Raw genomic sequence first — 24,945 nt, forward strand, 5'->3', positions numbered from 1 at the left:
ACATCTTGGGTAGAGGAAAAGCTGCAGAGATTATCATAGGGGAGGGATAGTAGTACTTGATTGTTGATTGGGGTCTTTGACCTCAAAAATCCATAGTTGAAATGTATTGTTCTTCATGGTTGTCAGCTGTAAATCACTTCTGTGTTCAGAGTTTACATACTGTAATCTTTCTTCTCAGACATCAGATGTACTACCCACACAAAATCCTAGTGATAGGATAAAAAGTTATTTATAATCACTATGCTGGATGAGCCTGTAGGACACTTCAAAATAAATTCGGAATTTGAGTGGCTGAATTCTTATACCATAGGAAAGTGTTTGGGGTTTTTTATTAGAGAAGAAAAAAAAAGTAACACAAACTAAAGTGGGGCATATATTTTTATTCCCCCTGTTATTTAGGAGGTATTTTAACATTAAGATTGCTTTGGAGAGTGGGGTGCAGAAGGCTAGCACAGGATGATCCTTTCTGTTCATATGGTAAGAATTAGGGAGTCTAAATAACACACTTGCTTCATCCAGTTGTTAGTGCATCCAGTTGTTAGTGCATCCAGTTGTTAGTGCATCCAGTTGTTAGTGCATCCAGTTGTTAGTGCAGAAACCGTGGTACCGCTTCAACTGAACAGGTACCAGCAGTTCTGAGATGAGTTATGGAAATCAGAATACTGCTTACCAAGGAATCTCTTCAGCTGATGCATTTCATTTCAGAATTACTCCTTCCACCAACGGTCTTGTGATGTGCTGGTTCTCCTCTAAACAACTACCAGTGCAAACTTACAGGGGGGTGGGAGGGAGTTGCATGCAAGAGAAATGTTTTGGATATCAAAGTGAAACTGTTGGAGTCCACCAGGTGGTGCCAGAAGGCCTGCTGACTGATAGCTCTGAAAGCAGGGACAGACCTGAGAAGGTGCAAACTGGTAGTTAACATCAAAGGGTCTATAATCTGAATTTGCAGTTCTGTATCTAAGAGATACAAGCAATACATGTTGTTACCCTCCCTCTCCTTCCAAACTTTTACCCCAAAAGCAATGCCTTAGCAAATGTTCGGATACTGTTTCCTTCTGTGTTCATAATGGTGACATTTAGATATGCTATTTAGGAGTGAAGCACTTAACTTTGTGGGTTTGGCGCCATTAACATTAATTATCACAACTATGTTTTTGTGCTACTAACATCCCTCTTCCGTGGATAGTAGGGTCATGAAGCTTTCACTAGAATGCAGTAAACAACATTGTGCTGTGTGTTGCAGTGAAATGCATGTCATTTGGTGGAAAAACAAGAATGAAAGTTAAGCTAGAGAATTATTTTAGGTGTGGTTGTGCTTATTTTCATGGACTTAAAACCTCATATAAAAACATTTTAATGTTTTTAAACTAAGTTTATAGAGGGGGTTAAGCTGGTTCACAGTGAAAGCTGCAGTCTGTGTGCATGGTGGTTTTTCCTCCTTTTGCCTTTATACTGCAAAAATATTTTAACACAGCTTTATTTTTTCTGTCTTAATATTGTGTCTTCCACCCTACTCTGATAGCATGATTATACTATTCTTACTAAAACTGGTATGATTGACAATTTGTAGGGCTTGCGTTTTTAGTCTTGACACTTAACCTTCTGTGAAAGACTCCACAGTAATTAGAACACTATTGGACAAAGTAGTAATCTAATTTCCACTTTGTTTTTTTAAGTGTGCTGTGATCTAGGAGGGCTTGTAAAAACAAACAAGCAAAACACCTGGACTGGTGAGTAGTTGCAGCTGATGACAAGTCAAAGGAATGCCTGTCTTGAAGTGAAACCTGCAGCTGTGCTGCTGGTGACCTGTGCTGTCAGGTGTTGGGGAAATGGGTGCTTAACTGGTAGGCAGTGGCACTTCTCTTCTGAAAGTTACTGACAGTCTGTAAAGACTGGTATAACTTGTTTTGGATGTGTCAGTTTGGATCCAAAAAAGCTACTTGTGTTGTTTTTGCTATATCTGCTGCTATCAACAGAATTACCCTAAAAAGTCGGTTGTTTCATAAGTCGTCTTACATGCATCCAAATAAGGAGTTTCTACTCTTCCTTAACAGTATAGCTTATTGCTACTGAGTGTGTCAGAAGCATGTTAAAAACTTTTCTACTTTTATGTGGAACATGACACTTTTCGAGACTTGTAATAAAATTTTGTAATAAAAGGGCTTGCATTTTATGAGTTAATTTTTTTCTTGATTATTTTCCCTATTAAGAGTTTAAGGTATTTGCATGATGGCATTGTGTTGTTTTGTCATTCATCATATTTAAGAATCCTAAGTTTTATGGGTTTTGTTTTTATTTTTAATCATGTAAGTGAGACTTAATTACATACACTTTAGAAGTCAAGATGTTCTCAAAGTATGTCAGTTTATTTTCAGAAAATCAGGTTTTATCCTTCCTTATTAGTATCTTCAGAACTGTCAGTGTGAAACAGAAATGTAAATTGAATTCAGAAAGCTAGTTTTAGGAAAACACAAGTTTCATTTGCTTTTAGCGAAAATCTTCAGTGAGGTTTTGAATTAGTGACAGTTACTGGCTTAGTTTCTAGAAAATCAGTTTGAACTGCTGAATCAGGTTTTGACTTTATTAGCCTTGTGTCCTTAGGTTCAGAGAGTTCAGTGAAACACTTCATTAAGTGCTAGCAAATGAATTGTGACTTTAAAAGGATTAGGAAGTAATTTTCCTTTTTAGAGGTATGACTTCAGATTTGTGCTGTACTAATGATTGGGGACATACCATAAAAAAAGTTAACTGGTAGAAAACCATGACTTCTGTGGTGTTTAGTTATCTTTATAAACATAGCTACTTAACAGCCAGTGAAATTAAAATATCTATATAGTACTTCATATTTTTGCCATGAATTGGAAATCTTGGGAGTGAGGGGAAGTATATAATACATACAGATGTTACGACATATTTACAGCTTCTCAAAAAACAGGTCAACAGCTTACTGCAAAAGGGTATGTTAGTTTCTAAATCTGAAGGATTTTCACAGTTTGTGATTTTGTGGCAGGAGGGTGGTTTGGTTTATGGTTTTTTAAGTAGAAAAATATAATACTAGATTACAGTTGATTCTCAACTAATGGTTCTCCTGGAGGAAAAAAAATGGATCTCTTTTGTATGCTTATGCAGTGCCTGTGAGGCTGAATATGGTAGTATATCACAGCAGTGCTCTGAATTCTGAGTTTGTTTTCATAATCAGCAATGCTTCTGTGCTAACGTATTTTAATCCATAGTAAAATATTTTTGAGTTTAATAGGAAAAACCAACCCTTATGCTGTATTCTAGTAAACTTAAGCAAGCTAATTGCTTCTTAATTGCATCTTCAAGTGCTTTTTAAAAGTTGACTATTGTCCTGATATCATTTCAGCATTGTGTATACACAGGTAGGTTTCAGGAAGAGATGAAATGTGGAAAAACTAGTAAGTTCCTGTAAATGAATTTTTACCTTTAATTTCACAAATTCTTATGAATTCCTGACTGTGAATGTCTAAGTTAGCTCTTCCAAACAGTACAGCTCTTTCTAAAACCTGCAAATTACTGAATGTTTGTCTCCCTATTGCTGTTTTTTCCTAGGAGTATTCCTCTATGTTGCTCTAATGTTCCTAGAAGTTAATGGGTGCAATTCATGGAAGAATTGGCAAGTGTTGTTAGATGTAAATGCATTTTTCTGCATAACAGTTTTACCAGACCTCCAGGCATGTCCTTGTATGTTCCCTTATTCACTAAGGCATGAGCATAATAAGGTACACTTTTTCCCTCAGCTGGGTCACTAGTTAGGGGCATTTACACTTTTATACTTCTTATAAACTTTTATATTTTACCTGTTTTGTTTTACTATTTATACTTCACCTGTTTTGTTTTTCAGAGTACTGTAATTGAAAGTGTATATTCTACATTTGAGGAAGGACAAATTCATGATTGAATGGTGGATTAATAAGTAGCTGTCTTATTCCAAGAGTAAGAAGGTATCCTGGGAGTTGTGGAAGAACTGGATTTTCACCCTAGTCCAGCAGCTTTGCTGCTCACTTAAACACAGATGAATGAAGACCCCATTTGGAAAATCACCAGGTCAGCGGTCCAGAGCTGATGCAGGTGAGGTGTTTTTCTGGGTGGTTTTATTTGGTTTTAGTGGGTAAAAAGTGTTCTTGCTTCTTAGATTTTTTTTTATGTTAATGGTTTTATGAAGGTGTTATCATTCCTGTCTTAAAATAACACTTTTGTTATAGAAGCTGATGAATTGAAAATGCGTACATAAACTTAATTTAGCAGTACAGACATACATAAGTGTTTAATATAGTTCCAATAAAACTTTGACATTATAGACTGTAAGATACATAAAATTCTAAAAAGGAACAAAATCAATTTTGTTGTAGGATTACATTGACATATTAAGGGGAGAATTTCTTTTGTTCATCTCAGACATGCTGGAACATAAACAGAAATTTATTCACTATATATTTATAACTTAGAGTAAAACTCTTCATGGTTTTATAGAAGCTGATCAGCTAGTAATTGTAAAAGAGAATCTACTGAAATACGTTAGTCAAAGTGTTTTAAAGGAATTTTTTGTTCAGAGAAATGCAAAATATGAGTAAGCATTCATCCTCTGACTAGTTAGGCTTATTTGAAGTTTTGCAGCCTGAAAGACTAATGAATCTGTCTTGTGTGCTCTGTACTAAAGATTATCAGCAATGATGCAGAAAAGGCATTAAGTGACCAACAAAGAATTGCTCTGTAGGTTGATACTTGGTGCTGTATAAATTAAGCTATACTCTGCTTCAGCTGTGCATTCTACCTGGACTAGTGTGGGATGGGGACTAGAAGTTATCGTTTGCAAGTTAGGAATTCTACAGACCAGGATTTTGAGGATGAAAAGGTTACAGATGAATGTTGTTCGTTCTTCTGTTCAATTATTTGCTTTTTAGTTGAACTTATTTAGGTAATGTAAATTGTTTTGTATATTTAGTAATATTTTTCTGTTACAAAATTACTTCGGGGGGGAGGGGAGTGTCCTTCCTATTTTTTGCTGCAGCAAAACTCTCTAGTCAGTGACCTGTGTGGAGAAAGACTTTGTCGACACATGATGCAGCATATTTTCTATCAACAACCATTGTGAATTGGTGCTTTTCTAAAAATCTCAAGGAACTGTCATGTATAATTGGGAAAGTTTGGTTAACTTTTAAAATACCCAAGCAATAGTCCATTTTGGTGCTTTCAAATACTCATTCAATTCATTGAGAACTGAAGCAACTGATACTGGAAAATTTCCCTGAAACCCTTTGGAAACTTTCAAAACTGTGTTTACCTGTGATTAGCTTACATTAATGTTAACTTGCTGTCACTCATTTGAAACATCTTCTGATGTCAAAGGTAATTTAGGCAAATATTTTTAATAAATGGTTTCAAAGGAGAGACCCAGTACAAAGTCTTAAAATGCTTGGTTCAGTGAGCTTTCATTCTGTCAGCTGATGAATCATCCTTTCTCTTGACACTAGCAGAATACCTGTGGGAGTAGAATTGTATTTGTAAGAGAAAAGGAGAGCAGGCTTTGACCTGGTACTTTAACTTCAGTCTTGGTGACTTCTAAGCATTAACTGGGCACTGTGCCCAAGTTCAAAGAATTCAGACAACTAGATTTTTAAGGCAACTGTTAGAAGAATTTTATCTAACTACATTAATGTGACATGCAATGAACAACAAAACTACAGCACAGATTTGAAGTGTCATAATGTGAAACTTACATAGAGGGTGATTATGTGTCAGGATTTTTTTCTGAAAACCAGAAAAAGTTAAGCTAGGACATTTTACTTAAATATGTTGAGAAGAAAATTTTGCTTCCTATTTGTTCTTTTGACTCTTTAAAAAAAAAAAAGAGATAATTCATAGACTTACTTTAAAGAGTCACATTTTCCGTTATTTGGTCATTACAGTTTGTCCTATAACTGGCACCATGCCAAATTGTCATTAAAATTGACACACTTTAGATGCCATTTTTGCTTTTTAATATCCCTATACAACAATTAGTTTGTCTTTTTATCTTTTTCTCTGTGAAGTTTTTTAATCTTAACTGAGAAGTCCTTAACTTATATTCATTTGATTAACGTAGTATCACTGTCACTTAAATACAACCCAGAAATCATACGCATTTGGTCTGCCTCAACTCTTGGCATAGGTGTGGCCTAGGGTCTTGGCCTAGGCTTGGGTCTTGCCAGCTTTCAGCCTCTGGCTATTATATTCTTGAGGAAGACAGCTGCTGACCTCCTCGCTGTTGTTGCTCCTCCTCCTGATGATATATGGTGGGCTGAAGCTAGATAGCTTTTACTGCTTTTTTTGGGGGGAAGGGGGGTATGGAATTATCTGCTGTTTATTTCTTGATTATGGGTATGCATTAGGAAAGAGTGTAGCAGGCAGACATCATTAGGGGACCACATAGCCCACTCTACAATGAAGATTGGGCATGGGACTTTTAAAGGCAGCTACTGGGCAAGACAGGCAGAATGTTTGTTTATCACAGCAGTGGTTTCACTGATGGTGGTCAAATTCTTCCTTTGAAAAGAACAGCAAATGCAGTAATTGAGTTCATCAAAGTTTATAAAATGATGATTTTGATGGCTGGAAGAGAGGCCTTGCAATGTGATATAAATTAAGATTATAGTGAGTTAGTTGTTCGGGGTTTTTTTATTTTTTAAAAAGTGTCTCTAGAAGAGAAAGCTATCAAAAGTGCAGCCAGGTAAAGTGACAGAGTGGCTTAGGTGGCAACTGGCCCTCTTTTTAGGAGGAGAATTTAGTTACAAACAGGTGAAGAGATACTCTTCCTTAGTTTTACGTTAAAAGTTTATTCGCTAGGGAAGAATGAGTTTTAGTCCTGCAGTTGTGGCAGTGTTCTGTGCATTCGGATTAACTACGTCAGTGATCTTTGTGACCTTTTATAGACTTTCAAAGTGGTCATGGTGATGTTTTGGGTTGCGTTTTTTTTTTCTTATTTGGGAACATTAAGGATTTACCATAGTAAAGTGATTACTGAACTTGACAGTTACTTTATTTGAAATAATTAGTAATGACAATAACAGCAGGGATGAGCATGACATTTGTTACCTACATAATTGAAGAGATACAGGTTTGATGGATGGACTGTTACATGGCTAAGGAGTTGGCTGGATTGCTGTATTTAAAGAGTTACAGTCAACGGCTCAATCTCCAACTGGAAACCAGTAATGAGCGGTGTCCCTCAAGGGTCTGTACTGGGACCAGTGCTATCTAGTATCTTCATCAATGACATAGAACAGTAGGATTGAGTGCACCCTCAATAAGTTTGCAAATTACACCAAGCTAAGAGGTGCAGTTGATTCACTAGAGGGAAAGGATGTCATCCAGAGGGACCTTGGCAGGCTTGAGGAGTGGGCCTGTGCAAATCACATAAAGTTCAACAAGACCAAGTGCAAGGTCCTTCACCTGGCTTTGGGCAATCCCCAGTATCAATACAGACTGGGGGTGACTTGGAGGTACTGGTGGATGAAAGATTGGACATGAGCCAGCAATGTGCACTTGCAGCCCAGAAAGCTGATTGTATCCTGGGCCACATAAAAAGAAGTGTGACCAGCAGGTCAAGGGAGGTGATTCTCCCTCTCTACTCTGCTCTTGTGAGACTCCACCTGGAGTACTGTGTCCAGCTCTGGGGCCTCCAGCATAAGACAGACATGGACCTCTTAGAGCGGGTCCAGAGGAGGGCCATGAAAGCGACCAAAGGGCTGAAACGCCTCTCCTATGAGGACGGGCTGAGAGAGTTGGGGTTGTTCAGCCTGGAGAAGAGGAGGCTCTGGGCTGACCTTATTGCAGCCTTTCAATTTATAAGGGGGGCTTATATGAAGAGGCTTTTTACCAAGGTCTGTAGTGACAGGATAAGGGGCAATGGTTTTAAACAGAAAGTGGGTAGACTTAGATTGAATATAAGGAATAATTTTTTTTCAGTGAGAGTGGTGAGGCACTGGAACAGGTTGCCTAGAGAAGTTATGGCTGCCCCATCACTGGAAGTGTTCAAGGTCAGGTTTGATGGGACTTTGAGCAACCTGATCTAGTGAAAGGTCCTTCCCCCAGCAGCGGGGTTGGTGATCTTTAAAGGTCCATTCTGTGATTTACTAGAACAGCTGTGAAAGAAAGTCTTGTACATTAACAAGTAACTTTTAAACAGGATTTGCTGTGCTTTGCAGTGTTATTGATGCAAATATCTTGTTTTGACATTTATTACCTTTTTTAAAGATGGTTGCCACTTCCAAGAAACGACAGAAACATATAGTTTTTCAGAACATGTGTTTACGAACAGCTAGATACTTCAAGTGGAAAATAAGTATTTAAGTCTTGCCTATAAATTTGCTATCATCTGGGAGTAGATAACACCACATTAGTATAGTCTTCCTATTATTCATTTTTCCTCCTGATTAAAAGATATGGTGAAAGCATGGAAGTAGCTTACAAACTTTGTATTTGATCTGTTAATCATGTAAAATCATAAAACTGTGGGATTCTAGGAGACTCTTGGATCATGTACAGGCTACAGAAAACTATCAGGAGGTATAGATAAACTAGGGGTTTTGTCAGGTTTTTGTATAGGCCAATATGATTACTGTTACAAAATCTAATGCATTACCAAAGCTTTTTGCAATTGACTTTGGTAAGTCTCTACAACAGGATGAAATCAATCAGTGACATTACAGGTGTGTTGGCTTCTTTGAAAAAGTCGGTTTTGATCTGTCCTGTTTGTCTGCCTACAAAGGAAGTGCTTTAATATGCTGTAAAGTAGACGTAAGAAGAGATACATTTGATTAAAATATCTAGACTTTTGAAATCTGTCTCTGCTGGAAAACATAATTCATAGTTCCATCTTGAGAAATAAAGGGTAGGACTGAAGAAAAGAAGGAAGGCTAGACTTTTTATTTTTTCACAACAGTAGAGTACATGGCTACAGCCTCTACGAGTTTGTCAAAGTATAGAGTCACTTTCCAGGATATAGTTTCAGTAGATCAGCCAGCTGCTCCTATTCATGGCAGTGTGCCTGTCTCTCTAATTAGTGTATGTCTGTCTCCAATATAGGGAAATACAGATTTTTTTTTTTTAATTAACATGATATAGTATAATTGATTATAAAATAAGTTGTGATTACTCTTGTGTTTACACTTAGATATGGCCTTTTTTAGTCTTTAGTCTTTTTAGCATTAAACAGATCACCTGTTTAATGCTGTATTAAGTGGAAAGCATGGTCCTCTAGAGTTCTTCCTAGCAGTTATCTCCCAGAGGTACAGAATCCCATCAAACTTCCTAATGGTCAGGAGCAATTATAATGCCTTTACTGGATGGTTTGAAAACAAAGTAATTTCTTAGTAAAGAAAAGAACTTGGAGACATTAAGTCATATACAAGCTTTTGTAGTTTTTTCCTATTTAAAAGCAAGTGTAAACTGTTTCAGTACTGTCTTTGTGATCTGAGAAAAGAGATCCCACTCCTAGATACAACTCTCTTAGGATTGTAGTGAAATCTTCTGGCAGAGTCAATTCATTTTACCTCTGTAATTCTGGTCTACTTTGATTAAAAGAACTTTATTCCTTTCCCAGACTCTTAAGTTGAGGTTGGGCAACACTAGGCGTGAATAAGCATGTTGACATATTTCTTAGGTCCCTGAAACTAATTCTGAAGTAGCCTCCAGATACAGAGTAATTCCTGTGGGATTACTGCTGTTGCCACAGAAGAATCTGAAATATAACTTAAAACATCCAGCTTTTGTTGCTTGTTGTAAACACAGGGGATATTCAGAGAAATAAGATTGTGGTGTGTTTTGAAGAGTCTGTCTGACTTTCCTGGATTGAATGGAGGGTGCCATCTGATGTGACAATAATAAAAACATTGCCAGTAGCTTTCTCCCATCCTTCTCCCTATTCTCTCCTCCTATACCCCCCCAGCTGAAATGGCATGCATACTTCCCTTGGAGTCAACGTCCTGAAAGAGTGTTTGTTTTAGTGGGTCTTGTCTTATCCTTTTTTTGTCTGTCTTATATCTATAGTAAAGTAGAAGTATTCAGAAACATGGTTTCTAGTTTTACTGTTAAATTTTAAGGTTTTATTTTAAGGATCTGTTACAAGCAGAATTAACTGAGCCTCAAAAAACACAGACCACATGACAATTAAATGCTTAATTCCATTGCTCTTGACTGGGAGTTGGAGTTTGTGTTCAGTTTCTATTACAAAAAATGTGTTTCTGTGCTCTTATGAGACTCAGACATAAATATTTTCTCCTTCCTCAGATCCATCAAAGTTTGAGTCATCACTGCTTATTACAGAAAAGACTAAAACTAATCGTTTACTTTGATTTTTGTTCAGTATTATTTTTTTCTACTGTTACATTCAGAGCAATTTAGTTGTACAGAGTATTTTGAGTGTTACCTAAAATACAGAATTTCATCAAGTGTTCTAGTTAGAACTTGTCTCTGTAGTTAAAAGGATGTGAATTTAAACCCATTCAGTCAATGGCATTCATGCTGTATAGAATATAACTACTCTCCTTATTGTTCTCTAATTAGTATTAACATCTTTGAAGTCACATTGCCACTTGTGACCAAACTGTGTTTGACCCCCAACCACTTGGTATGCAGATGTGTTTTTCTCTTTAATGCGTGAAGATGCTGCCCTTGAAATGTTTGGGATTTTTTAAATGCCTGTCTGCTTTGAACTGGGCACTTGACAGAGAATGACTGATGCTAATTAGACTTCTATCCTAAGCTGTTTAGATAGTACTGGAGGTTTTAGGAGAATTTATATAGCCAGGTTGCTGCTTTATGTTCCACAACCACTAGGTGAAGGAGAAGATCACCAACATATGTGTATATTAAAAGTTAACTTAAAAAAATGTATTTTCTCTCAAAAAATGTTTAAGTCAATAAGACATCATAGGCATTGCTCACTAAAATGTTGTTCACTAAAATGTCATGCAAATAAATATCTCTGTAAAGAAACTCTACAAGCTCGTGGCAATTATAAATTGGGAAAGAAGAGCCTTCTGCAGAGCTGATTTCTTGCCATACAAAGATAAGTTTCATGTCTGTTTTCTTTTATGGTAGCTTTACTTCTTTCTTTAATCTTGCGAAAAAGCAAAATACACAGGACTTAAGATATCCTCACACATCAGAATAATTTTAGTATTTCCAATTAATTTCTTAATTCCTGTAGGGAAAATAAAAACTGAACAGCATTTCTAAATATTTTTATGAATTGGTTACAATGGGCTTTACCACTTCAAAGGAATAGTTTTTGCAGCCATTCAAAGACTACCTCACATTAGCTGCTTGAAACAGATGTTTTACCTTGGCATGGGTCAGGTGATATTTTGCAAGGAAGAGGTAATAGTTAAAGAGGTACTTTGGGGTCCATAGCTATTCCTCTGTGTGACAGGGGCTGTTCAGCATACCTGTTACATTTTTACTAATGGTGCTTGTGTCTGTTGGAACATGCTGTCTTTTTGTGCCATCACTGGACTTTAGTGTAAGCTCCTGTTAGGGAAATGGTCTTTCACATGTTGCTGTTAAACAGATTGAAGTGTGTGCATCCTATTTATGCAATTTTGAGGGTTACAGCATTATGTAATACATGGTCTTCAAGTGTGGAACTAGTTTCCTAAGGTATAAAAACTGCATTTGCTTGATTTTTTAATTGTTTTTTATAAATAATATCTTTAATTGTGTTAGCAGTTATTTTAAAGCATGACTTTGTTTTAGATGCTTTTGATAATAAATGGGAGAAAAAGCAGTTTGAAATAGGTCTGGTGTGTTACTACCATTTTACCTGGACATCATCCTTGTTTTTTGGTGACTGAAGGGGGAACAGGCAGTGAAATTTGGGGGTGTGGTAGGGGAGGGTGCATGTGTGTGTGTTTAACAATGCAGCTGCTACATCAAGCTGTCTTACTGTTATATGTGCATGAAGCGCTTAAGTTGTGTTCTTTGTCTTGATTTCAAAATCATCCCTGAAGATTGCAAGGATTATAGCTGTACTATTTGAGTATATCTTGTTAGCACTAAGGAAGATGATGTCCTGAGTGATAAATAATAAAGTGCCACTGTTGACATCTTGAACGCTTCCCTCTCTCTGTGCCATCCTCTTCCCCAAAGTTTAGATACAACTTCCAACTCTGGATGTTACTGAAATTTGGCCCTGTGAGTAGCTCAGAGTTCTTGCAGCTTTCCGGTAGCAGTAGAAAAACTATTACTGAAGGAATTCTCCTGGTCAAAGAAGGAATCAGGCAGGCAGATTTATCAGATAATTCTGATTTTGACCTTGTTACTCTAATATGCTAAATGTAAGGATTCTGTGCTCTTCCATCCCCCTATTTATTGCTGTGGTAGGGGACAGAAATGTTCATGATTCAGTGAACTCTTGCTACAATTTCTGCAGCTGTCTAGCCAAGTGAAGTGCTATGCAATTCAATAGTGTAACCTGAGATGTCTTTAAAAGGAGTTTACATCTCCTTGAGACATCACTGAATTCAGACAGTGCAAAATACAACGGTGAATTCTGGCAAACAGGCATGTAGTCAGAACGAGAGTGGGTTTGTCCTAGGATCTTCAAATACTTGCTATTCTTGAAAGCTTGTTATATTCATATTAAACATCCAAATGCCATAACTTTGTGTATTAAACTGCGAGCTATCTTAAGGTACTGACTGACAGAAGCAGCTGAGCAGTGCTTAGTTGTCTTAGCTGGCTTTGGTTTAGAGCTCACTACATAAATGAACAAATTGAATCCTATCAAAAATACAAGGTTCCAAAGGTGAGAAGTTAGTGAACAGGGCAAACACCTATTCCCAGAGGTCTGCATAGCTTCTCCTTTATGTTTATTACAGCTTCTATAGTAAATCTTTCTGTGTACACCTAGAGTTCCTATTCTTCACTTCAGAAGATTAAATGCCTTGGACTTCCCCTCTTACACTCAGGTTCAGAGTCCTTGAGCGGAGGACAGAAAGCAAGTTTTGTGCCGAACCATTCTGCAGAATACGTGGGTGTTATTTCTGTAGTGTTCTTAACTACTTGAGCTGATTTAGCCAAAATATTACTTTCTCATCAGCCAGTAATGTAAAACATAAAACATGTGTGTTCACGTTCTGATGGTGCAGCTCCTGTACTTTATAAGAATAGATTTCTTTTTCCAAGTATTTTGTTTTTAATAAAACACCACCATATTTTTAATAAAACAGGTTTTATTATGTATTAATAAAACGCAGCCACCTCATATGCAGAAGAGGTAGCTGACAGTGCGATCAGAAAGCATGTTTACTGGTTGTAGTCAAGTCCCAGAGTCTTTGGGTTTCTAATCAGGCTTTGTGATACTGTTTTTTAATTTCCAGCGAACAGTTCTTATAGACATGCATTTTAATTATTTGATCTTTATAACAGTCAAAAATTGCAAATAGGATCTTTACTGTAGTGATTGCTATGTAAGGCTTAATTTTTTAAACCCAAACATTTCAGATGTCATTACAGCTGGAAATGCAGGTTCCTGAGGATTTGACATGAGCTTATGCTGTAAATATAAGATGTAGTATTATTTTAGTTCTGCCATTTCTGTAACTTTGTATATGTCCACTTTAATTTTTTCACATGAAAATGCAAAGATTAAAATATTTACGAAGACTTTGAAGGTTAATGGTGCTTTCAGTGCTTGAGCCTCTTGTGTGACGTTACTCCTGTCGTGAAAGTTTTCAACATATATATTCCAAAGCTGTGCTTGGAACATGCACATAGTGTTAAATTTAAAAGAATTGGGTTTGTTTAGACCTATAGGGAAACTCAAATATTTCTCTATAGGTGTTAATTTAAGCATCCATAATTGAAATTCTGGGCATGTTTCTACATACACATGAGATGTTAGAGTTGCACAGGTGTCAGTCCAGCACTCTGACCAGGTTCTTTTGATATTGCAGACAAGGAGGGTTTAATGTTTTAATACCAATTGAAGATATTCAACATTATGTAGCATTCTGATTTAGCAGAGCAATAAGCTGAAATTACAACATAATCATAATATAGCAATTGCACTGTGACAGTGGCTATCACAGTGGCCTCTTGATGGTGTGAGCCACCTCACTACCTTTTGTCCTGAGCCCTGTAAAAACCCACACAGCTAGCCCATGACTGACCAAGCTTCTCTGTGCTGTAGGGCCCAGGAGACTTGGTGGCTGCCTTGGTGTCCTGACCTATAGGCTCAGATCTGTCCAGCATGTCTGAGATGGCAGATTTCAGCATGGTGATTTGCAGCTCTTGAGTATTCTCCCACCACCATCTCCCTTGCCTGCTCCCCCCCCCCCCCATCCCTCCCCAGTGTCTGGCAGGGAGCTGCCTGGCCCAGCAGACAGCACAGCTCCACAGCAAGTCTGTCTGTTGAAATGCAGGGTTTGTAGGAGAATCCCCAGTCCTTAGTACTAAACCTTGAGCCTTCTCCAGGGTGAGGGTAACCTGATTTGCTCCTTTTCCCTATAAACAGATCATCCATTCTAGGGGTGTATATGCTGGTTTAGCTGAAAATTTAGTTTGGAGATAAATTAACTAACTCTAAGAAGATAAAACCTGTCACAAGGGGATGCATCTGGTGTGCCCTCATTTTTTTTATCATTGCACCAACCACTTTAAAGTTACATTTTTTTCCTGATCATATGAATAATCATCATGAGTGTTGTTGTTTAACCCTGGTTGCTCACTCACTCCCCCACAGTGGGATGGGGGGAGAATTGGAAGGGTAAAAGTGAGAAAAAACCTCATGGGTTGAGATAAAAACAGTTTAATAATTAAAAAGAATAATTTTTAAAAATTGTAAGGACAAGAGAAAAAAATAACAGGAAGATAAAACCCAAGATAGACAAGTGATGCAAGTGAAAGCAATTGCTCACCACCAACAGACCGACGCCCAGCCAGTCCCTGAGCAGTGGCCCCCATGCCATTGCTGAGCATGATGCCATATGGTATGGAATATCCTTTTGGTCAGTTGGGGTTAACTGTCCCAGCTGTGTCCCTTCCCAACTTCTTGTGCACCTCCAACCTACTTGCTGGTGGGGCAGTCTGAGGAGCAGAAGGGGCCTGTAAGCACTGCTCAGCAGTAAGTAAAACTGTTACCTGTGTTATCAACACTGTTTTCAGCACAAATCCAAAATACAGCCCCATACTAGCTACTGTGAGGAAATTTAACTTTATCCCAGCCAAAACCAGTACAATGAGAAGACTGGGAGAATTGGGATCAAGCCAGACATCTCCTGGCCATTTATCATCTTCAGCATACATGGCAGCCATCACTTTAACAGGGTCTATTGGAGTTGACCTTAGTAAATGATCCCTACACATGTCACAAGTAGCTTTCTAACAAGCAGTACAAGCCTGTTTTCCCCTTTCCTCTCTCCAACTTATAAGAAGCTTTCCATTTTTCATATTCATCCCAAAATATCACTGGGGTCAGTGCAGTGTTCTATGCATGAAAAATCCCACTTAGGATTTCTCCATTCCTCTTTTTCAAATTTATCAGGTAGCTTTTTCCAGCTTTTGTTGCCACTCACAATGTTTTACCACCCTCTAAACAGTAAAGGGCCTGTCTGCAGACAGTCTTTTCACTACCTGTCCTTACTCACAGTGCAAGTCACTGCTCTTAGGCTCTTATTCATGACTAAAGTGCTAAATCGGAATTCCCAGTATTATTGAACTGCTAGTAAATAATATACCGCCTATCATGTCACAGACTATCATGGCCATGATGCCAGTTAGTGTCAAGAGTTCACCGCTCTCCTGACCAGGTTCTCTTACATATTGCAAACAAGGAGGGTTTAATATTTCAATACCTTTTTCTTAAAGTTTTTTTTGACATTGCACTAGTTTTTGATTTAGCAGAATGTTACAACCATAAAATCACCAGTACTTAGCAGAATGTAATAATTGCAATATACAATTGCATCTCAATACAAATGTGACTCTATTTACTGGTCTCCATAACGTGCTCACCATCACAGCACAGGGTGTATCCAGTTGCTGGGAAGGAATACATGGGTTGAAACCAGCTCACCCTGTTGCTCTTCTCAAAGCTCTCTTTGTTCATTGTTTGGTTTCTATGTGCTCTGTTAGCCTGAGATGCGCATGTACTTCCCAATGCTGGTCTGGCTAACTCAGGAAGACATGTATTTGCACCCTTTTGCTTAATTCAAGGATAAAAAGTTACACAGCCAGTTGATCTGCTTAACTCTTGTAGCTGATTGATCATCTCAGTTATAGCCATTTTCCTAGAACAAAGACCACACATGACCCTGTTGTGTTAAGTTCAGCTTTCTTTTTAATAGTTGTGGTCAGTGACCCCTTCTGTTCACCTCTGAGCTTCGTGAGCATGTAGCCTGTGTCTGTCTCTGCAGAGCCTTCTCCCATTGTAGTAGTTCATTGATCAGTCATAACATGAAGTGTTTGGATTCTTTACGTTTTGACATTCAAAAGGAAGACTTTTGTAGAAGGTGGCTTTTTTGGCATTGTATACACACTTTATTTTTCAATAATTCCATCATCATTTATATTGTAGGTCATGCAGGAGTGTCTGCCAGCATGATGAAGAAAAGAACTTCCCACAAGTAAGTTGTTCATATTTTTACTGAAGTACAGCTCTCAGTAACTGGAAGTACTGTTCTAGAAATATATCTGTGTTGTTGCACTCGCTTTGCTCTTGAAAACCATGTTAAATAATATTCAGTCTGTATATGTGTGTAGAGTCAGACTTTTAATTCTTTCAGGAGGGTGGTAGGAAAGAATGCCCACACATAGTTTTAAACATCATTTTGACTGTTAATATGAAATTATCCTTGAATACAATTTTGGAATTCTTTCTGGAATTCAGAGAGAAGGAGTAGCGAGCCAGAAATCAGCCACGTGTACTGTAGGATCTCTGGTCTCTGGCACAGAGTTCGTGTGTTGTCGCCAGGCCAATAAAAACTGCAAAGCATGCTTACTAATAACTCAGTCTGGAAATAATCTTAGAAATAACTAATCTTGCATTCACTACAACTGTAGTTTTGAAAAGGATTTTTCACCTTTCTAAAATAAAGAATATACTGAAATACTTCTGTAAGGAGGCTGCTGTTTGTGTGTCAAGGATATCTGCTTATCCTACACATTCATGGCATGTATTTTTCCCTCTACAACATTTTTAAATAGTAGCAGCTGAATGCTGGTGAGTAGCTGTGTAAAAATAGAGGTAATATCCTGGGCATAATTGGTCTTAGTGTTAAACAGCGAGATATCATATCTGGCTGCATCTCTGGTGGGAGAAATTTAAACTGGGTAAGTGTGAAACTTACTAAATGTTACTAGTTGTATTTTAAGTGTAAAGCTGTGTAGCGGTGTGTCAATCAAAAGCCATTTGTTTGGCAGGTGTGTTTTCTACAATTAACATAGTTAATCACTGCTAACAGTGTTAACTGTTTCCCAGAGACAACACCTGATGTAAAACTGCTCTAATCCCTTCCACCAGCTCATCATTGTCCATTCTTGTCTATCTTCATAGAAGGCAAAGAGAAACATTTATTTGTCTAGGGGCAGGTAGAGTTGGTTAAAACTTAATTTCTCTTGTTCTCTTTCAACCGCTCAGAGAAAGGAGTGTATGATGGGAAGACTATCAGAGGTGGGTTGCCTTTTGTACTTGAGGGTGGCTAGATTTGTCTTTATTGTTGTGGTGATATACAGTTATTTGAATACTTAAATAGGCTGTAAATTTGTTAGCATAAAGGCTTTTATGGGGCATAAGAAGTTTTGATCCTAAGTGACGTGATTTTGAGGCATTTAACTTGCGCATCCAGCTTAGTTTTATGTTAATTTAGCCTAGTTCAATTGTTTATTAATTATTTAGTGAAGGTTTTTTTGTACCAAACCAAGATGATTTCTTGTGTGCTGCTCACTGACTTGTCTGAGAATGAGGCAGAGTAGTAGATCATAGTAGTTTACCATAAACGAGTAGGATATGAATGACCATGTAACAATATATGCTGATACTACTCTGAGCTGTTATGGTAGACTGAGTTACTCCTCATTTAAAGAAAAAGAGGAACAAGCCTACTGGCACTCTAAGACCATTGAGGAGATTTTAAACTAGCTTCAGAAGGTTTGTGGCAGAGGAAGGATCCAAGAGGATGGAACAGGGCATGACTCAGTAATTGAGGACATGATAGAATGAGCAGTGTGGATGAGTCTTCTGAACTCTTTACTAAATGGTAGTTAACTGTTGAGCCTTTTGGAAAGGGTTCCCATGGTTATAGGGCAGTTCTTCCAAGTGCTCTGTCAGTAGGTAATGGTGATCTCTGCCAATATGAAGCTGACCTCACTGGCATCAGATCAGTCAGTAATCTCCCAGATCTCAGTCTTTCCACTCTTGGTGTGCATAAGGAAGGAGTACAAGAAATAGTGTGAGTATAAAACAATCCTTTCTCCATAGGCTCTCCAGATTTCTTGTAGTTGGCAATTCAAGGACTTTGAGGTGCAGGTTATACCTGCAATTTAACTACAAGTGAACTTAACCATTTTGAATTTCTGATCCCACTTTAAGCTAATTTGTAATCTTGGTTTCTGCAGCATCTGAAGATGAAATTAACAACTGTATGATGGCTTTTGAGGGAGTGCAGAAAGCAATTCAAAACTTTTGCCTCAACTAATGTGCCCCATAGTCTGAATATTGTGAAAAGTATATAATAACAATTCTCTCCTCACCATTCTGCTATTAATGATAGTCTGATAAGATCACTATTGTAATAAGTTTTGGGTCCTGTTTTCTGCTTGGCACCATGAAAGACTTGAAATTGTACTGACTATTGCTGCTGTACTGCATTTATACTGTTTTACAGTTTTCCTTCCTGTTTTTCACAGTTGTGCCTTTTTTTGCACATCTGAGGGGTATGGTTTTCTTTCACCCTTCTGTTTTTTTCCTTAGTTCTACCCTGTGGTGTTTTTCTGAGATGAGATGATCAGGAAAAAGAAAAAAAAAGACAACAGCCAAACCTAAATGGATAACTTCACTTGATAGGTTATTGGGAATTGCCATTCTCCTTTTTATAAATGCTAGTTTGTTTTCTAAGCACAACCTTGAAGTAACAGTTGATTTTTCTGCTAACAGTCCTGTGCAGTTCTGCACTACATTGGTTTCCCTGGTAGCAGCTGCCAAATAAAAGTTTGTGTGAGGACCATATAAATACAACTTTAAAATCAGGGAAGATTTCTTTCTGCCTGTGTAGTCTCTATAAAGTTTCTAAATAAAGTATCTGGTTCTGATAATGAAACCTTTTCACATAACTAGGTTTTACTTAGCAGCTTACACCTTCAAGTTAAGGAAGAGGATCTGAAACTTTTGGGGACTGAAGGGCCATTTACAATGAGGACGTGTCTGATGTGTCAAGAGCTATTTCCAGGACTTGCTATTTTCTAGTTTTCCTGGCTGCATGTTTTACATGTCCAGGAAAATTGTTATCCAATCTTCAAAGGCAAATCTTTGTAGAATTTTAAAGATAATTCTAATGAAACAGAAGGAAAAAAATGTGTTGGGCCTTATGGATATAGCATCATAGAAGCTTATGTACATTTATGTTACTTGGTGTATCACAGAAATAACCCACTGTTGAGGAGACAAGAGGTTTGCATTGGTTACTTGGTTGTCTTACATGGAAGTATATTCATAGCTATTATTTATTGATAGTTAGAAACCTATGCTTGCTTTCTTACCACATGTTCAGATGCAAGAAGCAGGTTTTCTGTGGTAATTTACTAGTTTGAAAAATCTCATTTCTTACAGTATGTACCACTGCAAATGACAGTGAATGGCTGTTCAGTAGTAGAACCTTCAAACAAAAATTTGAACTGCAAGTACACCTGGCGGGTACTTGACTTGTAATTAAATTTGTAATGCTTTTTGCTCTCTGAGGCATTTTAAAGGTAGTTACCAGTTTGAACTCAGTTATGTAGTCTTTTTCCATTGTATTTTTTAAAATGAGTGTGAAGCTTTTTGCTTAATTGTTACAATTTAAACATTACAGTGGATTATGCTTTATAGGCAGAAAGTAAAATTGACTGTGAGGTTGAAGATGAACAGTGTTATTTTTACCTTTTTCAATTATGAGATGATTAGCAGCATAAACAAACTGTTTAAAACTGACATTGTTTTGTCTATTTTTACTTTTTTTATCTTCAGTTGGTTTTATTCTGCTTTAGAATGGAACTATGATTCATTAGAACTAAATAAATTAATTGCATGCAAAACAAACTCATTTTTATTGTGCTGAGAACCAGATCTCTCATCTCATTTTGTAATAGTAAACTATTACTGAGACTATTGCAATTTAAAAAAGTAATAAAAAATATAATTGAGTAAGAACTAGAATTTGAAAATGCATTCTAGTTTCTGCATAAAATTAGAACCAACTTTGTGGGAGAGTGCTTCTTAACTGGAAGAGGTTGGAGTTCCTATAATAATCTGTGCTATCCAAGTCAGGAATACAAAAACTTGTTTGATCTTGCTGAAAAGATCATTTGATAACAAAAGTGAAATTTGACAAACCCCCCTGCTAAGATTTTCATGGTGAATGAAAGTCTGGAGGTGGGAAAAGCTGCTGAAGGAATCATACATCTTGTTTTTAATAGTTATGATTACATCTTCAGCGTTATGCATTCCAATGTCATGTAGTGAGTCCACTATTCTGCAAGACTGCTTCCAGCATTTCAGTGGTATGATTGTTGTTTGTCTCTTTTGGATCATATAGGAACTTCTCTGAGAGCGTTCATCGTTCCTGGAGACATTTATCTTTGGTCACTGTCTCTAATCTAAGGAAGAATATGGTTTTCTGCAACTGATTTTCTCTTTTAGATGTTGCTTTTAAGCATGCTAATGGTGTGCATATTTTATTGCCTTTTAAATGAAGTGTGCTACAAGTAGTAACCCAAAAATTTTACAACTAGTTGACATTCATGAGAATTTTGATCAGTCAACCCTCTAAATAATCTTTTTAGGAATAAGTACATTGTAACATGCTAGAATAGATACAATATTCATTTCTTATCACCAATATACTGCCATAATGTTCCTTAGTTTCTTCCATTTGTATTCAAAATTGTCAACTAGTGTTTTTAATAACTGGGTAGAATAAAACTTGTATAACACTTTCAGTTACTTGAAACTGTGAAATAGCTTACATGACTGTTGATCACAACAAATACTGTTATTCACCAGAGGGAATTTCCATGCAACTACCATGAAAATAGAGGAAAGACAAAAAAGTATATGTAATCTATTTTCCACATTAAGGAGTATCCCGTCTATTGCCATTACCATTACATATCATTCTTCTTTTGCTATACTAAAAAGGAATGCTAGAGAAGTGTTGTTGCTACCATGTGTCTTTAAAAATACTTGGAGTCAAAAATATCTGTAAATGCAGAAGGAAGCTAAATTTCCTTCAGGTGAAAACACAGGTTAGGGAAAACAAATGCCTTGGAAGAATTTTAGTCAGCCACCGGTAATGTTTCCACTGACTTCTTCCTCCTGGAGCAGGAATTGTGTTTACTATTCTGCAGAGACCAACAAGGCAGTAAAGTTATAATACTGCCAGGTAACCTTGTGCTTTGAGACCTAATCAGGTGAGTTTTACTTTTGACATTCAGTGTAGCAAGGGCTAAAATAGTTCTTTTGGCTTAAGCAAATTAGTTTTAGAAATGACTGTTAGGTAACTGACCTTATAAAGCACATCAAAAATGTTTCACTACTTTTCAGAGTGTTTTTCTTTTTTCCAATATAGTGTAATGTGCTTTATACCCTAATTTGAGTAAGGTGCACTAAGCGATAAAATATATTGCCATCTTAAAGCATACAGCTCTTGTCTGGAGTAGAATTTTGAATATGTATGTACTTGTTTAATGTTAACATTTGTATCTGTGTACAGAAAGCATAGGAACAATGTGGGACCAAACAAACCTGTTTCTCAGCCACGAAGAAATATTGTAGGCTGCAGAATACAGCATGGATGGAAAGAAGGGAGTGGACCTGTAACCCAATGGAAGGGCACAGTTCTTGATCAAGTTCCTGTAAATCCCTCTCTCTATCTTATAAAGTATGATGGATTTGACTGTGTGTATGGACTAGAACTGCACAAAGATGAAAGGGTTTCAGCACTTGAAGTTCTTCCGGACAGAGTTGGTAAGTGTTTGGGGTTTTTCTCTTAAATCCACATACATATAAGCTGACATTACTATTAAATGTTCTCCACTAATCTCTCCAGACTTCCCCCCAGATAACATCTGACCACTTAAATGTTACTAGTCAAATCCATTTTTGTCACATGGCAGGTAATCTAAATGCTCTATTTTAATTTTCTTGACTCCACAAAGATTTGATGATACCAGTGAGTGAAGTACTGTCTTCTGTCTTCAAGTAGTATGCAGTACATTCTATAGTTTTTGTTTAGAGTCTTATCCCTAGGAACCATATGTAAAGTTAACGTTGGTATTTCTGTTTAAGCTGTCTTGGCTGTGTTGTCTGTTGGGTGTGTTTGACGGTAATAATGTCACATTTTTCCTCATGCCCTTTGCCTAAGTACTTTTAATAATGGGGTGAAAAGGCATTTTCTAAGTGAAATAACTTGGTTAGTAGCAAGGCCTTTTGATTTTCAGAATTAGCACTGGATTCTGAAAACTGCTGTTTTTTTCAAACTGCAAAGTTCAGTATTTACCCAAGTAACTACTAGTTTATAAACAGAATAAGCTGTTACTTCTTCTGACTGCAAAGCAATTGGTAGCAGTCTCTGGAGTGGTGTTAGGGGGAACCAAACCCCAGAGTTTCATTAATAACTTAATAGAGCTGTTCTGTGACTGGCCTCTCTTCCTCTTCTCCCCTGCCTGCCTTGCTCCCTCCAGTGTCTAGTTAAAATAGAGTATTCACTGCTGTGGCCTTGATTGATCTCCTTTTACCTTGCATTATTATTGTTTAATCATAGGCAGTATGATGATACATTGTTATTTTAACAACATTTCTAAAGTTCTGCAGCTCCTCAGTAGTAAACGCTCTGGAATGGACAGCGTTTGTTTTGTATATGAATTGACTAACTTCCAATCAAATTTGTTTATGAATCAGGGTAAAGATTATACTTCACAAAGACATATATCTGTGCTTTTGAATGAACTTATGAAATGCTGTCATTTCAGCTTCATCTCGAATTAGTGATGCCCACCTGGCAGACACAATGATTGGTAAAGCTGTGGAACACATGTTTGAGACAGAAGATGGCTCAAAAGATGAATGGAGGGGGATGGTTTTGGCTCGAGCTCCTATTATGAACACATGGTTTTATATTACCTACGAGAAAGATCCCGTCTTGTACATGTACCAACTCTTAGATGATTATAAAGAAGGTGACCTTCGCATTATGCCTGATTCGAGTGAGTAGGCCAGTTACTGTTTTCTTCTAGAAAGTGGCAGCCTCTTACATTAATGTTTGGCTGTGGTTTATTTATGGACGAGAGAGTTCACAAACAAAGATATTGTTTGTTACTCCCTTTAATTTTTTTTTGAAGCATCACAACTAACAAAGGTTATAGCACAACAAAGAACATCTGTGATAACTGCTGAAATATTTTACTTTTATCAGCAGTGACATATGCAGGAAAACCATTTTCCATACTTATTCCTAATTCTGCTGAAAATCTGTACATACTACTGTGGAAGAATTTATGCTTGCACTTTTTAATGAAAACTGATGAACCAGAAGTTTTCCACTGTTTTCTTCTTATAGAAGTATCGCAGCTTGTTGAGATGACTCTTGATTTGTGTTTCTGAAGCAGTTCTTGTGGGAATAGTATTTTGGGTCCTACTAATACAGTCAGATTAATTTCACTGGGGTAGGTGTCTTCAGTGTGAAAAACTTTTGAGTAGTTTCTTGGGGGGAAGCAGTACTAATCTTTTGAAAACTTGTTTCTTCTTACATGTGCAACACTAGCAAGAAAAATATTTCGGTAGATTAGGAGGCATATTTTTTCCCTCCCTTCTTGAAGTGAAAGTCATTGGGCCTTTTCCTATTAATGTAGAAGGATTTTCACAGAATCAATACTGTTCAAGAGATTTGGATAGCTAGTACAAAACAGGAAAAAAACTTGTAAAGAATACTTGGTTTTTATTTCTCCCATCTATCTAAAACTCTGACAGAGGCAGTCTGGGCTTTAAAGAAACTTAATAATTGGATAACTGTAGTGGTTGCCTATGTAGTGCTTTACATAAGTATTAGTTACAATTAATTTGTTGAGTTTGAGACTGTCTTCCCTCAGATCTAGCACTGATAACAGTCTGCTGGCTGAATAAACAAGTGGCACTTATTTGCATAACATCTGTAGTAATCATCTGTTCAGATTACACACACACACACACCCCAAAAAAAGGCAATGTATCTGCTGCTTGTAAAGAGTGAGCCACAAATGTTAATGGAAAAAAGTGACGTTCTTCCTAAAGAAATAAAGCAAGCTCTTTCAGATTTGAATCTTCAAATAATTTGTTCTTTGTCTTAACTATTAAAAAGGACTTGGAATGTATTTTAAGTCTGCTTTGCTTTCTTCCACCTTTGGGGGTGGGAGTAGGGAAAGAGCTTATATGCTTTCCATTTAAGAATTAATTGGGTTTAATGCACTTTTTCCTCCATGCTTACCACGAGACTATCTACTGTGACTATCTACTGTTTACCTGTTTCCAAAACACTTCTAAGTATTCACTACCTTCCCTGAATCCAAATGCTTTCCAGATCTTTTGAATTGTCTCAGTGATTGGATGTTGAGAGTAGTATTTTTCAAATAGGATTTTAGAATACCTGGAAGTATGTCTGTGAATTTGGTGGAACTTGCCATAGTATTATAACTAAAATTTCTAGGGAACTC

General features: G+C 37.1%; 1 protein-coding gene across 15 annotated transcripts in view; it reads left to right on the forward strand.

The window, feature by feature from the left end:
* The window catches only part of SPIN1 (spindlin 1), a 55,532-nt gene that overhangs the window by 25,589 nt on the left and 4,998 nt on the right, over positions 1 to 24,945 (forward strand). For 7 of the 15 annotated variants that reach the window (XM_072859527.1, XM_072859533.1, XM_072859524.1 and 4 more), the window contains 4 exons: positions 3,869 to 4,095; positions 16,583 to 16,631; positions 21,972 to 22,225; positions 23,230 to 23,463. In XM_072859527.1, coding sequence (XP_072715628.1) covers positions 4,044 to 4,095; positions 16,583 to 16,631; positions 21,972 to 22,225; positions 23,230 to 23,463 — 589 coding nt within the window. In that variant the 5' untranslated portion in view covers positions 3,869 to 4,043. Of the gene's footprint in view, positions 1 to 1,679; positions 1,734 to 3,576; positions 3,747 to 3,868; positions 4,096 to 16,582; positions 16,632 to 21,971; positions 22,226 to 23,229; positions 23,464 to 24,945 lie in introns of all 15 variants that reach the window. The other 8 variants (XM_072859528.1, XM_072859522.1, XM_072859525.1 and 5 more) reach the window with 3 other exon arrangements.

The sequence above is a fragment of the Ciconia boyciana genome, chromosome 4 (assembly GCF_034638445.1).
Source record: "Ciconia boyciana chromosome 4, ASM3463844v1, whole genome shotgun sequence".
In the NCBI taxonomy this organism is placed as follows: Eukaryota; Metazoa; Chordata; class Aves; order Ciconiiformes; family Ciconiidae; genus Ciconia; species Ciconia boyciana.